Source organism: Talpa occidentalis, unplaced genomic scaffold (genome assembly GCF_014898055.3).
Source record: "Talpa occidentalis isolate TD23 unplaced genomic scaffold, MPIMG_talOcc4v2.1 talOcc4.13, whole genome shotgun sequence".
Classification (NCBI taxonomy): Eukaryota; Metazoa; Chordata; class Mammalia; order Eulipotyphla; family Talpidae; genus Talpa; species Talpa occidentalis.
In genome coordinates this window covers 61,487,747-61,505,247 of record NW_023601322.1, presented here as the reverse complement: position 1 = coordinate 61,505,247, position 17,501 = coordinate 61,487,747, and the positions used below count along the sequence as shown (strand labels likewise).

General features: G+C 42.2%; 1 protein-coding gene across 1 annotated transcript in view; it reads left to right on the top strand.

The window, feature by feature from the left end:
* Positions 1-1,047: 1,047 nt before the first annotated feature.
* STK32A (serine/threonine kinase 32A) overlaps positions 1,048-17,501 on the top strand; it is a 122,186-nt gene continuing 105,732 nt past the window's right edge. Inside the window, exons 1-2 of the mRNA XM_037509002.2 lie at positions 1,048-1,084; positions 5,776-5,926. Of these exons, the coding sequence (XP_037364899.1) occupies positions 5,875-5,926 (52 nt within the window). The 5' untranslated portion in view covers positions 1,048-1,084; positions 5,776-5,874. The remainder of the gene's footprint in view (positions 1,085-5,775; positions 5,927-17,501) is intronic.

The following is a 17,501-nucleotide window of genomic DNA, read 5'->3' as shown; positions in this document are numbered from 1 at the left end:
AGAGAAGCTTTCCTCAAACGCACCCACAGGCTAGGTTAGACCTGCACACTGCACTTCTGGCCGCCCCCCACAGCCTGGCCAAGCCGGGCGCAGCCTAAGAGCCAATTCACCAGTGACTTCAATGTGTAGGACTCTGGGGTCAGAGGGGAAACAATAACCAGTTATTCCAATTGTGATCATTTTCCAGCCAGTTACCATGGAAGAGAACTCAGAATCTTCCAATGGGATTGCTTTCGTCTGTGTGCCTCGGTTTCCTGTCCACACTTATGCTGAGAGGTTGGCGGTGACAAAATGTGTGGGGAAATGGAGGTGGGGGTGAGGGACCCCGGGTCTAGAAAATGTTCTCTCTGTACATTATTCTATTACACCGGGCAAATATTTTTCTTCTCTGTACCTCATTTTCCCCCAGCAGTGAAACGAAGAGATCTGCTAAACCATAAAGATCCTTCTTGTCGGGATCTAGAAAATGCTCATCCTCCCCCGGGATTTCCCCCCAATAGCCAAGGACAATCTGAGAGGAAATCCTGCCTCTCTCCCATCTCAGATCTACAGGTTTGTCTTTCCATGCCCACCTTCCTTTGGACACTGCTGTGTATTTAGGGGGAAGAGGTCATTTCAGGGGAGGCGGGCTTTGGTCCGGGGAAGTTGGGGCGCACTGCCCTTCCCGGAGGCTCCAGACGGTGCCCAGGCGCCGCGGGATCCGTGTCTCTGGCTGCAAGCCGCGCCCGCAGCCCTCTCCTCCCGCCTGGCTCCCCGGGCGACGCACCGACCTCGGGCGACAGCCGGGCAGTGTCTGGAGAGGGCGCCGATCGGGCACGCCAGCCGGCCAGCTGCTTCCCCCCAGGCCCGGGAGCCGCCCCTCCCGCAGGAGCTGCGCGCTCGGGCGGCGCTCAGACCCCACGGCAGCCGCAGGTGCTCGCCCGCCCGCCCAGCCGGCCCAGCCGCGTGCGGCGCTGCGCTGGCAGCCCCGTGCGCCAGGCAGGTGGGAGCGTGGCACTGCTCCCTCCCGGTTCTCTGAGTCGCTTTATCAGCCCCTGCTCCCCGGGATGGAAGCACCGATCTGAGCTTCTTGAAAGGCGCAAAGGTGAGTGATGGTCCCGTTTTGTTTTTTTCTTTTTCATTTCCAGAAAGCGCATACTAAGGGCACTGTTGGGAAGCTAGAAAGTTACAAGGGCAGAGAAATAAGACAAAGACGGACAAACCAGATTACCCAGCACAACCAAACAGCCTGGGACTAATTCAGTTTCCTGTGGTTGTTGGAGCCCCACTCAACCCCCAGCCTCTCCCTGACTCGGGTCCTGAAGAAGACAGGGTTCAATAAATATTTGCAGAATAGAGGAGGTTGTGAGCTGTTTTCACTTGTTTCTCTTATCTAGCTTTTAAACACGCAAAACTGCCTTTGATAGTTGACTTCATCTCCCCAAGATATGAAGAGTTGAAGAAATTGAATATTTTTGTACAGGTAAATAAAATGCGTATTCACACAAGGACTGCTATGCAGCTCTTAAAAAGCACAAGTTGGAGCTGTGGAGACTCGCATGCCTGACTGCAGAGGGTAATGGCAGATGATTACCATAACATATAAAATATACCTACTCTACGATGCCATTTAGAGGACTTATTTGAAAACACACAGTGTGTTGTAATATCATAGCAAAGTAGACTGTAAAACAGATGCCACGGTCTTGATCGTGGCTCTCCTGGGGAAGAATAGAAGGGGAATTAATTTGGGATGAGGATTAAGTTGGAAATAATGCTTACCTGTAAGTTTCAGTATATAGAAATGATGGAGCAAAGTTGATGAACTAGAAAGAATTGTTATTAAGTGGTGTTAACTTGAATTTTTTTATATTTTCCTTCTTCCCTGTTTCTAATATTTCTTAAGAAATTATGATTTTCAAAGGCAAACAACCAAATTAGTTGTGTCTACACATTTACATGCAATGAACCTGATACAGTTCTAGGAAAAGTTGCAACTTTCTTGCCTCACTCTCTGTGTGCTCCAGTTCCTGCCGATGACACCCTTTGCCCAAGGAAACTTAGCATCTTGGAGAAAGTCACCTGTTGATAGTCCCAGAAAAGTATAGGACAAAGGCAAAATCCAGTTATCAGAGTAGAGTCTGCGGTTACAAATGTGATCATTGGCCAGGCCAGGAGAGACTGTGAAAACATACTGTTACTGTAATACAGATTGCTCTCTCTGGTATTTTCTGTGTTAAGGAGTTTCATTGCCATGGGTGCTGGCTGTCCTATTGACATCTGGGTAGGATGATTATGTAACACTGCAGGCTTAGTGCTGGAGGTCAGGAAGGGTGTGGAGTCATGGGGTCAGGTCCAAGAGGGTCCTATTGTTAGGGGAAAAAGGCTGTCCCAAAGCTAATTCCATACAGGCTTTGTGGACTCCACCCCCACCCCAGTGTTAGGGGGAAAAGGCTGCCCCAAAGCAAATTCCATACAGGCTTTGTGGACTCCACCCCCACCCCAGGTCAAAGCCAAAGACACTGGGAACTCCAAATCCCATCACCACTAAAGGGAAGGTGGCTGGGACCTGAGGGTGGGGTTAAGCAGCCAGGTGGATACAAAAGGCAGACATGTGGGCTTTGGGGCTCTCTCCATTTTGGGGCCCTCGGCCAGCTCGCGGCATCCGTCTAGCTCTGAGAGTGACTTTGGGTTTCCAGGTCGTCGGATCGGGTAGGACGCATTAAAGACTTTATTTCCCTATTTTCTCCCTGAGTTGTACATTTTCCTTATTTCTTTTTCTCTTGTAAATAAACCTTTTATTAACCCTTTTTGCGTGTGTCTGTAGTAGAGTATTCATAAGTCCCTTTAAAGCGCGCGGGTGAGGACCCACAGCCAGGAACCCGTTTAATATCGGGGTTGCTCTATAACACTATAGGTCTTCCCAGCCCTATTCAGTGAAATGAAAAAGATGTATTTCCATTCTCCTGCCAGAGAAAGGTTGATTTCTTTCTGGATATGAGGAAGGTTATCTAACTCGGTTTTCCACGTGGGGAGGAAGACAATTCTAAACTGGATTGGGTGTGTTAGGTGCAATGGAGAACTCACAAGGCAGAAGTTCCTTCCACCTGCTTCTTTCCTGTTTGCATATTTTATCCCCCCACCCCCCACAATCACTTGATCTTTAGTGAACAAAATTGTCTGGCATCAGAATGGAATTCTAAAACGTGGCAAATTGTGATAATAGTCCTCTCTCTCTGATTTGACAACTTGCCAGGTCAGTGTTTGGTACATCTGATGTTGCAAGAAGACAATGGGCTACTTGAGACAAAACTGAGGTGCGAAGAACCATATAAGAATGACAGGATCAGGGTGTGGTGCTGGAACTCAGTGTACTGAGCTTTTCACACAACATAGAAGAGGATGTAGCCACCACGATCCTTCCTTGGTCTCAGTGTTCTCTTGCAAACAAGTCTCTAATGTCACCTGTGCTGCATATGCCTCGTTATTCTGGACTCAAAATTCAATAGTCCCCATTTGCTTTCTCCCCAACCCACAGTGAAGTTCTCAGACACCCCACTTGCTGCTTCCAAGCCCCCTTTTCTGCTGGAATTAAAAGCCCTTTGTTTTTTAGCCTGGAGAGAGACAGTTGAGTTCTTTCTGGCTCCTGGGTCTCAGTAATGCCCCTGAGCTTCCCCCAGCCACCTGTCACCCCTGCCCCTCCTATTGCCCCTGCCCCTCCCCTACCATTTATGGTTGCTTCCTAACTGCTGACTCCAGGGCTCTCCATTTAATGATTCTTTTAAAAGTCCAGGAGGCACTTTGCCAGCAGTTGGCTTTTAGTATGAAAAGTAGCATTTCCTTAATGAGTCTGCCTTCCAAATGAAGGCTTTACTTACATCACCCTAATAGGAAAATGAGCTTTTCTTCTAGACTTGCTTACGAACTTCTCAACTTCTTTTGCAATAACTCATCCTTAGCTCAGGTTAGCTGGGGACACTTTTTTTTTTTTTTTTAATTCTGCTCTAATCTGTACTTCCTTCAATGTGTAAAAAGTCCAAGAGGAAATCTAATCAGCTGGTTTTCAATTTAAAAAAAAAAGAATACATGAAAATGATATACTTCTATGTGAACAATAACAATAGTTAACTCATTCTTTGTGAATGATGTACTGGCATAACAGTGTGCCATGCATTATCTTATTAACTATATCCCACAAGCCATATTTGTATGATACATGAAATTTTCTCAGGTCATAGGGTTACAGATCCTATGGTTATATCGATTTGTAACCATAGGTTAGAAGCAGAAGTTTGGTGTTCTGTTATTTCTGAAATTCACTGACCGATCCAGAATTGTATAAAATCTGGATTATAACCCTTTTAGGTCAGTCTGCAGATCTGTCCTCAGCACCCACTGGGGCCCTGGCAACAAGTGTTCAGACGTAGAAGCTGTAACGTTTGGTGGCAGCAGTGACCTTTGGTGGAAGTGCAACAGGGTGGTCCCCAGGAAAGGGGGAGGTTCCCTGCCCCACCCAAGGGAGGGTGGAGCTGAGCAGGAAGAAGCAGTGACCTTAGGATGGAAGCTGGCTTCCACAAGTCACCAGTGTCCTCATAAGCATGGATATCTCCTGCCTGGTCTAGCTCACTTCTTTGCATTTCTACCTGGCTCTCTTAGGCTTTTTTTTTTTTTTAAAGATTTATTTATTTATTTATTTGTTTGTTTGTTTATTTATTTATTTATACAAGCACTGAGTACAGTCAGAAGCGTGGGAGGGTGAGAGAATTCACCAGAGCCAGAGCAGGGAACAGACTAGGCAGACTGATGAAATACACCGCTGAGGGGAGCAGCGGGCAGCAGGAGAGGTCTGTCACACCATGTGGGACCCTCGCCGGCGCTGGGGATCGAACTGGAGCTGCAGAGGCTGCGGGCAGCTTCGCAGCCCAGCGCTCAACCGCTGCGCCACCAGGAGAGGCCCTCTCTTAGGTTTTTGAGCTATGATTCCTGAAAGAGCACTCATATTTCCCCTATTTTAAGTGTAAGAGGTTAAGTAGCTGGCCAAAGCCATTATTATCAGTTTTACAACCAGAAGCTAGCTCTCCTTGCCAGTTTCAGGGAAAAGTAAAATTCTTTAGGATTATGTTTTAAAATAAAGCTATCCATATACATCTTCTCAGAGTAATGTTACTCTCACATGCAACTATTAATTTGAACTTCTGAGTGGCTAACAATTAATGGGGACTTATTATATCGCATTTAATTTGCCTTTGAAAAATACTACTTATATATTTTTAATTCACTTTTGAGGAAAGGATCATTTTCAATTTCAGGTTCAGAAGAAAGGAAATATCTTCAGTGAAATTCAGCAGCTTGCTGATAAGATAAAGGTCATACACAGACCTCATTCCTTGTAGTGCGTTCTAGGATAGGAGGAAGAGCTAGGGTGTGCATCTTTATAGCTAAAAAAAGTTAAAGCTGTTCATATCATATTAAAAATGTAAAATTAACATATTTTCTCAAAAATTTAGTGATAATAAAATTTTATTTGATTGTTCTTAAAATAAGGTCCCATTTAAACTTGTCTTTATACTTAGAAAGGAGTTGCTTTCCTTCTTTATAAGTCCAGATCTACTATTGATGAGGCCAGGTAATAGATTCTTCCAGAGGTTTGGTGTTCTGTTTTTTCTGAAATTGTCATTTTTAAGCACAAAAATTCTTCGTTTCAATCCAGTTTATGTTACTATTTTGGCTACTGTCTATATTCTGGGTGCCGAGAATATACCATGTTATTAGGATACCATTTCTTTTTCTTTCCAGGTATCCAGCTGAGGTTTGGGGGCCTTTTTTTTAAAGAGAAGATGAATTTCCCTGCCCAGATAATGTGACTTACAGACCCAGGTGTGAGCAGACTCGACCATGGGAGCCAACGCCTCAAGCAAACCACCAGTGTTTGATGAAAATGAGGATGGTAAGGAAGTGTGATATTTGTGTACACAATACAGGATTATGCACAATTCAAATATAAACTCCTAGTTTCTTAAGTAAATTGCAATGTAGGGCCTTTAAAAAAAAATAGAATTGCAAGGGTAAGCCCCAGGAGTTTGTATGCAAATAGCATCCACTTTCGGTCACCTGGGGCTCTTGCTCCATCACAGCTGTGCCAGTGCACTTTGTGCAAAGGGAGCTGAGGTTGGGCTCCTGGTGGACAGAGATTGCTGAGATTAAATGATTGATTTGTTGCCTGTGCAGTTCCCTTGACAGCTGAAGTTACACTTATTGCTACTTGTTATAGAAAATGTTTTACATTATCAAATTGCTTGTGACTGATAATCAATACTCAGAATTACAGTGTGAAGTCATGCAAATAGGGGCCTTTTGGGTTTCTAAGTGCCATGCTTCAGACAAATGTCAGGTCAGAGGAAACAGAATCAGGCTTATTAGGGAAAATTTCATGGTCAGAAAAGAGAACATGGACCTCCTGATTCCCCCATCACCCCACAGAGAGGCAGGCCAGAATGGGACCTATGTCTCCCTATGTCACCTCCTTCCCACAGTGGATCTAGGAGCAGCCTCGTCAGTAAACGAGGGTGACAGCTGTTTACAGGTTGTCTGGGGAAAAGGCCCCAGGTCCTTGCTTATAAATTGGCCAGGGAGCCTGCGGAGTCATTTCCAGGGAGTTCTGCTCATTGCACCACAAGGGAAAAGAACAATGAACTGAAATTCAGGGGACCCGAACCCTAGTCATACTACCAGCTCCCACTGAGTATCCAGAGTCTACTTCTTCACTCTGTCTTCAATATTCTCCTCCATAAAGTGAGGGACTAGGGGGACCTGAAGGTCTTTTTCAATGCCAAATTTTATTGTTTGCCATTCTAAAGCCACTTTGAAAAAACCATGAAGCAGCATCTAAATCTTCAAAGAAAAGAAATTGTGTTCAAATGTTGAAACAGAAATTCTGAAAAACAGTGGATTAAACAAAACAGGCCTGTTTGCTTTCTCAGGCAACAATTTAGGCATAAGTGATCTAGTGATCCATGGATCCGAAGGTAGGGACGCTGTCTCTTACAACTTGCTTCTGTCCTTCTCTTCTCACGCCCAGTGTTACTCAGCCTCAGGCCTCTGGATGGCTCACCCCCGCTTCCAAATCCCAGCTCAGGGAAAGAAGAAGGGAGGAGAAGCTGTGCCCACTGCACTGGCTGTTGCTTGTCATTGGCATTTACATGCACAAACCTAGTTAGGAGACTGGCCAATGTCGTTAGTGATCTTGTGTGGCCAAGACCCTTCTTAAAGAGTTCTGTTTTACTCAAGAAGGGGAGAAGGAGATGTCTGCCAGCTGGAAGCCTGCTGTAGTCAGTTTTTTAATCTTTGTATGGATCCTTTTTTTTTTTTTTTTTTAAGATTTACTTTTATTTGTTTATACAAGCACTGGGTATAGTCAGAAACGCGGGAGGGTGAGAGAATTCACCAGAGCCAGAGCGAGGAGCAGAGCAGGCAGACTGAAGTACACTGCTCAGGGGAGCAGCAGGCGGCAGGAGAGGTCTGCGTGCCATGTGGGACCCTCCTCCGGTGGCCAGGGAGCAGCCGGGGATTGAATGGGCGCTGCAGATGCTGCGGGCAGCTTCGCAACCCAGTGCTCAACCACTGCACCACCAGGGAGGCCCTGTACGGATCCTTTTAAAAACAAAATATCTGACTGATCAGGATGTTCTTTTTCAGATATTCACTATTAATTTATATTTTTTAAGATTTTATTTATTTTGTATAGAACTAGGGTGTAGGTCAGAGGTATGAGAGGATGAGAGGATTCACCAGAGACAGAGTGGAGAGCAGAACGGGGGGATTGACTGAAATACACTGCTGAGGGGAGCAGTGGGCAAGACAGGAAGGGTCTGCTACACTATATGTGGGTTAGGTCCCTGACTGGGGATTGAATTAAGCCCTTAGCGGTAATAACTGCTGAGACTTAACCCCTAGGCCACGAGGGGGGCCCTCGCTATTAATTTAGAGGTGCATGCCTACTATGTCTACTAAATATTATATAGGAACCCTGAAATTATCTAGTTAGAAAATGGTCTTAAGAAATTTTTTTCCATGGCTGTGGTTTGCCTTTTTAGCTTTATCAAGTGTTAATAACAAGGATCAAGAGACCAGTGATGTTACTTGATTTTTCCATTTCCAAAAGGAAAGACAAACAAGTAGGCTTGAATTTCATTTGCGTGGTTCACTGTGCTCCCTATGGATTCAGAGCTAATGCCGTGCATGAGGCTGATTACCAGAGGACAAAGTAGGAGAGAGAGGCCAACTTCATGCTTATAAGTTGCAAAGCTATGTGCCATTTTAAAGTACTAGGGTAGCATCAGGATGAGAAAACACAGAAATAGCTATGTCTTCTTTGATTCAATCAGTCCTTCTGCTCATGTTGTGCCCAAGAAAGCAACATGCCCAAGTGGGAAATAAGGCACCACTTATCAACCTCCTTCAAGGGACTCTGGTGGAACTAGGATGGGTTAGAGTTAGGCTTAAGGACCAAATGGGTCTTTCAAAACATCTTCTAGGCTGCTACCTCTTTGTTATCTAACCTTCTACCCTCATCCAATAAGTAAGCAGCACCCATAAAAGGCAGAGCAGAGCAAAGCAGGATGTCTACGCTTCCCTGGGGCGAGGCTCTGATCTGCTTGCTCATGGAATTGCAAGGCAGAGATCAGTAGAAGGCAAGCCTGCCTACTGGGAGCTTGTCAGCCTGCTGGAAGGAGAAAATGCAGCAGAAATCAGATGGCTCCAGGCTGGTGGAGGCAAAGAGTAGCAAGTCAACACACACACCAAGTAACTTCAGAGAGTGTTAAAGTGTCACCGGAAATGGCTGAGTGACCTTATAGAGAGGGGCAGATGGGGAGATGATGGAGCCTGTTAGCCAGGGGTTTGGGGAAAGTCAGGCTGGCCTATGTGAACAGGTGACATTTGAGCAAAATCTGAAAGATGAGAATAGTTCAAGCACAGGGAAAAGCTAGTTCAAAGTCCAATGATGACAAAATTGGGAGTGAACTGTTGCCTATAACATTTGATGAGAATGAGTTTGAGTTTTATTAAGAGATTATTTAATTTCCCTATTGACTTTTTTGTTTATAAGATCCTTGAGCCTGGGGGAGAGGATACCATCCTGGGAAATTCCCTTTTTATAAATAAATCCTATAAAGTTGATTTGATTTGATTTGATTGCTGTGAAGCTTCTCACCAAGAAAATACCAAAAAACACTGACTAATCAAAGAACGTTGGTGCCTATATCATTTCTGAGCTTCATCTTTTCATATAACCAAACTGGCCCAGAATCTAGGGCACTGTAAAAAGCCAACTTAATTATTTTTAAAATATTGCTGAAAAAGATCCCAATATGAGATGAAGAAATGTTTAATATTTCCTTCAAAAGGCTCACTGGTCCCTATTTGTAAATTTAAGAAGACAATTTGAACCCATTTTCCAATAAATATTTTAAGATTTTTTTCTGGTGGAAAGTGCTTTGGTTTATTTTGAAGATAATTAAGGAGTAAGATAAAATATTATTGGATGTCCCTTGAGATAAGCTGTTCTTGCTATGATGCACCCTGACATTTTATGCTGTTCCATCCGATAGGTGATCTTGACAGAATCATTGAATTAGTTACTTATGTTGATCTTTAGTGAAAACAAAGAGTAAGATTTACAATGCTATTGAACACGATAAGGTTTATTTGATTGCTGTTAAGTCATCCTGCTAAGATAGATCTCAAACTATTGTTTTGTAGCTTTTTTTTTTTTTTGTGGGACCCTTGCTGGCGGCCGGGGAACGAACCAGCGCTGCAGAGGCTGCGGGCAGCCTTGCAGCCCAGCGCTCAACCGCTGCGCCACCGGGGAGGCCCAGCTTTTTTTTTTTTTTTTTAAGATTTATTTATTCATGCATACAAAAACCAGGGTACAGGCCAGATGTGTGGGTGAAAGGATTCACCAGAGACAAAGCGGGGAACAGAACAGTCAGACAGAAAATACTGTTGAGGGGAGCAGTGGGTGAGACAGGAGAGGTCTGCCATGCCATGTGGGTTTCTCCCTGGCCAGCCAGGATCGAGTCTGCACTGCAGAGGCTGCAGACAGCTTCACAGCATTGCACTCAACCGCTTGCGCCACCAAGGAGGCCCTATTGTTTTGCAGCTTTAACTTTTTTTACAAGATATATTTCTTCGTTGAAGAACAGGGATGTGGGCCAGAGATGTGGGGGGTGAGAGGATTCACCAGAGACAGAGTGGGGAGCAGAACAAGCAGATCTATTGAAATACACTGCTGAGGGGAGAAGTGGGTGAGACAGGAGAGGTCTGCTGCACAATGTGGGTCAGCTCCCTTGCCAGGGGATCAAACTCATGCTGCAGTGGCTGCCCATAGCTAGATAGTGCTGAGACTTCAACCCCTCCACCACCAGGGAGGCCCTGTAGCTTTTTTTTTTTTTTTTATTTTATTTATTTATTTATTTGTTTGTTTTGTTTATACATGCACTGGGTACAGTCAGAAGCGCGGGAGGGTGAGAGAATTCACCAGAGCCAGAGCGGGGAGTAGAGCAGGCAGAAGGACCGAAGTACACTGCTGAGGGGAGCAGCGGGCACGGCAGGAGAGGTCTGCCGCCATGTGGGACCCTCCTCCGGTGGCCGGGGAGCAGCCGGGGATCGAACCGGCGCTGCAGAGGCTGCGGGCAGCTTCGCAACCCAGCGTTCAACCACTGCGCCACCGGGGAGGCCCGAGGCCCTGTAGCTTTAACTTTTATATTTCAGTGCAAAACCAAGTCCTAATTACTTTTTTGTATTTTGATAAAATATATATAACAAAATGCACCGCTTTAACAATTCTTTTTGTTTGTTTGTTTTTAGGGTTTTTTAAATGTAATTCATTTATATATATTTTACATCATTGTTCACTTTTGTACAGTTTGCTTTCTCCTCTCAAGTGTAGTCCCCATCGAATTCCCACCACCAATTCACCTGTGTACCATCACCATAGTCCCTTGTGCTCTCCCTCCCCTGTTTTGATCCCTTTCCCTCCTCCTCCTCCCCTGCAGAATGTCTCTGATTTATAGTTGCCTGTTGACTTTGGGGGTTTTTTGTTACTATTTTTCCCCCGATCCCTTACTTGGTTCCCCTTTATTCCTCCTATAAGTGAAACCAGTAATATTTTTCTTTTTCCTTCTGGCTATTTCACTGAGCATAATACCTTCTAGCTCCATCCATGTTGCTGCAAATGGCATGAGTTAGTTTTTATTACTGAATAGTATTCCATTATATATATATATATATATACAACATCTTCTTGATCCATGATCCAGGCATGCATTTTTGAGCATTTGGGTTGTTTCTGTATCTTACCTATTATAAATAGTGCTGCAATAAACATAGGGGTGCAGGTATCCTTTTCAATTATGTTTTTGTGTCCTTTGGGTAGATGCCTAGAAGTGTAATTTCTGGGTATTTTGGTAGCTCCATTTTTAGTAGTTTGAGGAATCTCCATAGTGGTTGGACCCGTTTGCATTCCCACCAGCAGTGCAGGAGAGTTCCTTTTTCTCCACATCCTCGCCAACAGGTGTTGTCACTAGCTTTTTTAATATGTGCCATTTTCACTGGTGTAAGGTGGTATCTCATTATGGTTTTGATTTGCATTTCTCTGATTATAAGGGATGTTGAACATTTTCAAATGTTGGCCATTTGTATTTCCTCTTTGGATAAATGTCTTTTTAGCTCTTTTGCTCATTTTTTGATGGATTGCTTACTTTGTTTTTGTTGAGTTTGTGAGTTCTTTGTAGGTCTCTGTGATCAGTCCCTTATCAGTTGCATAGAGTGCAAAAATGTTCTCCCAATCAGTGGGGTGTCACTGTTTTGGCTAATGTTTCTTTTGCTGTACAGAAGCTTTTCATTTTGATGTAATCCCAGCTGTTCATTTTTTCCTTCACTTTCTTTGCTTTGGGGGATGAATCTTTCTAAAGATATTCCTGAGATATATGTCATATAGTGTTTTACCTATATTTTCTTCTATATATTTTATGGTTTCAGGTCTTATATTCTTTTATACATTTTGAGTTGATTTTTGTGAATGGTGTGAGGTAGTAGTCCAGTTTCATTTTTTTGCATGTGGTGGTCCAGTTTTCCACCATTTATTGAATAAACTGTCCTTGTTCCATTGCATAGTCTTTGCTCCTTTGTCAAATATTAGTTGTCCATATATGTGGCTTTATTTCTGGTCTTTATATTCAAGTCCATTGGTCTGTGTGTCTGTTTTTGTTCCAGTACCATACTGTTTTAATTATTATGGCTTTGTAGTATAGTTTGAAGTATGGGCATTTTAACAATTCCTAAGTGTACAGTCCAGTGGCATTTTGGAGTAACCATCATTCAGCACCTTCCATCTCCAGAACTTTTCCATCTCCCAAAACTGAAACTCTGTGTCCATTAAATAATGACCCCCTAGTTCCTCCCTATCCCACCTCACCCCTGAGCCCTGACAACTACCATTTTACTTTTTTTCTGTATGGAACTGACTATTCCAGTTACTGTCTATAAATAGAATGTTATGATATTTGTCCTTTGGTGTCTGGTTTATTTCACTTAGCATGTTTTCAAGGTTTACCCATATAATAGTATGTACCAGGATTCCATTCCTTTTCAAAGCTGCCTAATATTTCATTGTACATATAGACCCATTTTTTGTTCTTTCATCTGTCAATAGATTCTTGGTTGTTTCTACCTTTTGACTATCATAGATAATGCTGCTGTGAATATGGGTATACAAATATCTGTTCAGGTCCCTGTTTGTAGTTCTTTTATTTATATATTTAGAAGTAGAATTGCTAAATCATTTGCTAACTTTCTAAATTTTTGACAAATCACTACACTATCTTCTACCTTATTATATGTGGTGTTTTAGTAATGGGGGACCATCTAGAATAATGTCTGAAAGCATGGACTCTGATATTAGAAAGTCATACACAGGTTCAAACCTGAGAATAACAATCTATGTGTTTCTATGAGAAAAATCAAAGGGGGCACTGCCTGACTAACCATCATCAAATGCTAGAATCAATTTGCCTAATTATGAAGTATTCTGGAGGGACAGAATGAAATAGCATGAAAGGAACCTCAAACCTAAGTAATTACTTAGGGGGGAATTAATTGGGGAAATGGGAGGGAATCTTCCATTATGCTAGTTATTAAACTTTTTTGTCCCTTATTTTCTTCATATGTAAAGGCAATAATTGAGCATACTTCATTGGGTCATTGTGAAGATTAAATAAAATAATGCAGACAAACTGCTTAGCAGTTAACTCACATAATGCAACCATCCAATTAATACAATTATAGTGTTACTAGCATCAGTCCATTAGATTGAATTCTTTGGAGTATTTCAACTTTTGAAAGAAAATTGATTAAATTCAACTCTGTAGATGGTATATAGTTAATATGACCTATTCACAATTCTATCGATGAAATTAGATTGACCGAATGACAGATTTTATGGATTCTGTAAAAATCTGTATAAAAGCCTTTAAAAATAAGCCAAATTTAATGACTGCATCAATACAAAATCTCATCTGCTTTCTCCTTGTACCCCTAATTCATACTTTCACTTAAAGCAAAATCAAGAACTCATTGGGCTAAAAAAATCAAATAACTACCTTTTTTCTGACTTGTGTACCAAAGTGACTAAGTAATATCAGTCAGGGAACATGCTGACAATTGTGGCCCACACTCAATTACCATATGGCTCCCCTGAGAAATAATTAATGACATGGAAAGATATTTTACATTTTTTGGAAGAAAAGGAGTAGAAGTGATGCTTTTTTTTTTTTTAATATTTTCACCCTTTCCCTTTTGTTGCTTTATTTCCACTATCTAGTGCCATACTTTTTTTTCATTTCTGATGTTTGTTTTATTTTTAAAAAATCAATATTTTAAAAGTCCAATTATTGAAGTTCTCATGCTGATCTGGGGGAAAAATCCTTTAATAACTAGAGAAAAAGAACTTGTTTACAGTTTAGGGTCTAGGCAACAGTTTGCAATTATTTTTAACTGTATGTGTTTCCAAGCATATACAAAGACTGTTGAGGTGAAAAAGTTGGTTCTGTTAAACCAAGAGACAACTTTCTTCTGGAGCATAACAGGAAAGAAAAGTTGACCTTAGGTTTAAAAGCTGCTACCAAGGGTTTATCAATGCTGTGAGTTTGCAGAGAGCTCAATTATTGCATTCTTCTTTTGACTTGCAGAAAACTCAATGTTCCACTTTTATTGGGCAACACTGGTCTCCTAGGATATGTGGCTGATTCCAGTTTTCCTGCATCTTCCTCTGTGACAGAGGCACTGGGGTACTTCAAAACATTGGTCCAAGAAAATTGGTCACAGATTTGCAATCTAAAAGAAATGGAAGGTTACTGAATTGATTCCAGCTATGAAGGACTTGGAGAATCTCCTTTGTTATTTTAATGTCTATGCATTGCATATTTCTTCCTAATTAGGTAGGCAGATGAATTTCAGACTCTCCCCACTCAACCTGGGCTAAAGTTGTCTGATTTTATACTTAACTAATTTGCATGAAAATGATTGGGAAAGAAAGAGGAAAATTTCCCTGGCGAGAATTTGTTTCTTACAAAATTAAATCATCTGTGACAATCTAATATTTAGTAAAGACATGTGTCATAAATAACCTCAGATCCAACTGTCTATTAGTAACAAACATCCTTTTAACTTGTGACTACTTTATTTCCCCACTCCAAGGGAGTGGAAGAGTCAAACTACACAGCCAAGAAAACACACCTTAAAGATCAAACAAGGATTCCAATTTGCATGTTCCCTAAGCAATAGTTATGAATACATGCTTAAGAGAATCTACGCAAAGAAATTTAGGAAAGTTACCTCCTGCCTTTGGAGATCCACAATGCTCATTAGTCTACTGAAGGCTCTGAAATGGTCTGCAATATTGAAATCTCAGAAGTTTATTATTTTTCAAACTTATTTCAAAAGGAAACCATTTCTGTGGACAACCTTTCAATACCTTGTGGCATAATATTCTGTGATGTGCAATTTGGGAAGCAAACGTCTTGACCATAGTTACTCTTTTTCCATTGAAACACCATTTCTTCACAATGAGCCTCCCTCCGGTTTAATGGGAATATATTATGAAGTGGGACATCTCTCCAGTGGAAGGGTGAATGTGTTCCTCTGTGAAATCCTTACCAGTTCCTCACATAGCACAGTCCACATCTGTCTGGGTGATGAGTAAAACATAAGGTAGCTCCATTGAATTCTGAGATGTTGGCGGTCTCTAGTCCACTAGGAATTGGATTTGGTGATAATTTGTTGCTTATTTTTTTAAATGTTCATTCAGAGTATCTTATGAACAAATTGTGGTAAAGTCATTGTTGAAAGATAAATAACGCTTGTGGTAAACTAGCATTTTATCCTGTCAAAAGCTTTATTTATTTCATTTTCATCTTCAAACACCATGTTTGAAAAAAAAAATGTGTAAGCTGGTTTCAGTGTTCACATCATGCAATTGTCTTCAATGAGAACTGCACTGTAGGCCTTCAGGGGATCCAGTTCTTGAGTGCTGCCAGTGCAAATTTAATTACCGTGGCCAGTGTTAGCCATTAAGTCACCAATTCAGGGCCTATGAGTCACATGGGGACTTACAGTTCTCATTGCTGTAGGACAATTTGTGGCTATTTCATTTGGATATACACACATTTAAAAAAACAGTGATGGAATAATATTCTTGGGAAAGTAGGACATTGACCATAGTTTATATGATGAAAGGCCTGGATATTTTACGACTCTACATTTTGAATTCAGTAGAGTAGCACACACTTTGTTTTTCCCTCCTGGACAATTTCTTCTTTCCTATCTGGAGACATATTTACAGTAAAGCAAGTAACTTTAACTTTTTTCTTTTACTTCAGGAACTTGTATTTTTTGTGATTTCTGAGAATGCTATAAAGCAGGGGTTGGCATTTTTCTGTGATAGGCCAGAGGGTAAATATTTTATGCTTTGCAGTTCTTTTGGGTTCCTGAACCCAATTTCTCATGTGTCGGCATTGGGAGAAGGGGGTCCCCTCACATGAAGCAATGTTCCACATATCAGCTGGGCATCCTGCCATTCTACTTAATTCTGACACATCCACGCAGAGGTAACATCAGATTCTAGAGGTTAAGGGCTTGCTCTTACGAGACTGTTCTCCTTAGGGACCAGTCTCTAGCCCACGCAGTCACCTGTGCTTCTGATGTCTGGCTGTAAATCAGAGGTTGCCAAGCTCCCACTTCAGGATCAATTAATTTGCCAGAGTACCTCACAGAACCCAGAGAAACATTTCACTCCATTACTGGTTTATTCTAAGAAGGTCTAACTCAGGAACAAATAGATGGAAGAGATGCACAGAGCAAGATATGGGGAAGAGCTTGGAACCTCCATGCCCTCCCCTGGCTCACTATTCTCCCAGCACCTCTCTCTGTTCACCAGCCTGGCAGTTCCACCCTTTTTGGGGTTTTCGTGGAGACCAGACAGAGGCAGAATTGACAAACTCATTGGCCTTTGTGATTGAACTCCATCTCCAGGGTGAGAGGCTGGAAGTTCCAACCCATTTTGGTTGCCTGCACTGACAACCAGCTCCATCCTTGCATGCTTTGCAAAAGTCACCTTAATACCATAACCAATGACACATTTATCACTCGCAACCCGTACAAAATTGTAAAGGTATTTTGAGCTATATGTCAGAAGCCTAGGTGAGAAACCAAATATGTAGGTGAAATGTATATTCAGTCATCGGAATGATCAAAATATATTTTTCTTGTGAAACACAGTATCTCACAATATTGCAGCTGTTCACACAGTCTCCACTGTCACAACCACTAGCTCAGCCACTGTGGCATGAAAGCAGCCCTAAATAATGAAGAAACAAATGAAAGTGTCTCTGTTCCAATAAAATTTTACTTAAGCACTTGGAGATTCACATTTCCCCTTATCACAAAATATTCATTTTTCCCCAAGCATTAATAAATATAAAAGCCATCCTTAGCTTACAAACCATACAAAAATCAATGGTGAGTTGGATTTGGCCTGTGGGTCATTCTGTGCTAACCCCTGCTCTAAATCATCCTCAGAAATGTACTTGCATGTGCTGGGTGGAGGGGGTGTCTCTCTGATATCCATCTATAACTTTCTAGCTTTAAACTGAGAGGCTGGGCAAGGAGCTAGTTCTCTGTAGATGCTGAGCAAATTCACTCTTTATTGACTCTTTTAGCTGATCAGCATGAGTCAGTAGAAGTACTTGGACCAAGAAATTTAGTGCACTCTTAATGTTCATAGCAGCACTATTTAAAATAGGCTAGGTATGGAAACAACCTAAAAGACCCAGAACAGATGATTGGATCAAGGTGTGAAATACATATGCGTGTGCATGCACGTGCGCACGCGCACATGCACGCGCGCGCACGCGCGCGCGCGCGCACACACACACACACACACACACACTGGAATACTACTGGCAATG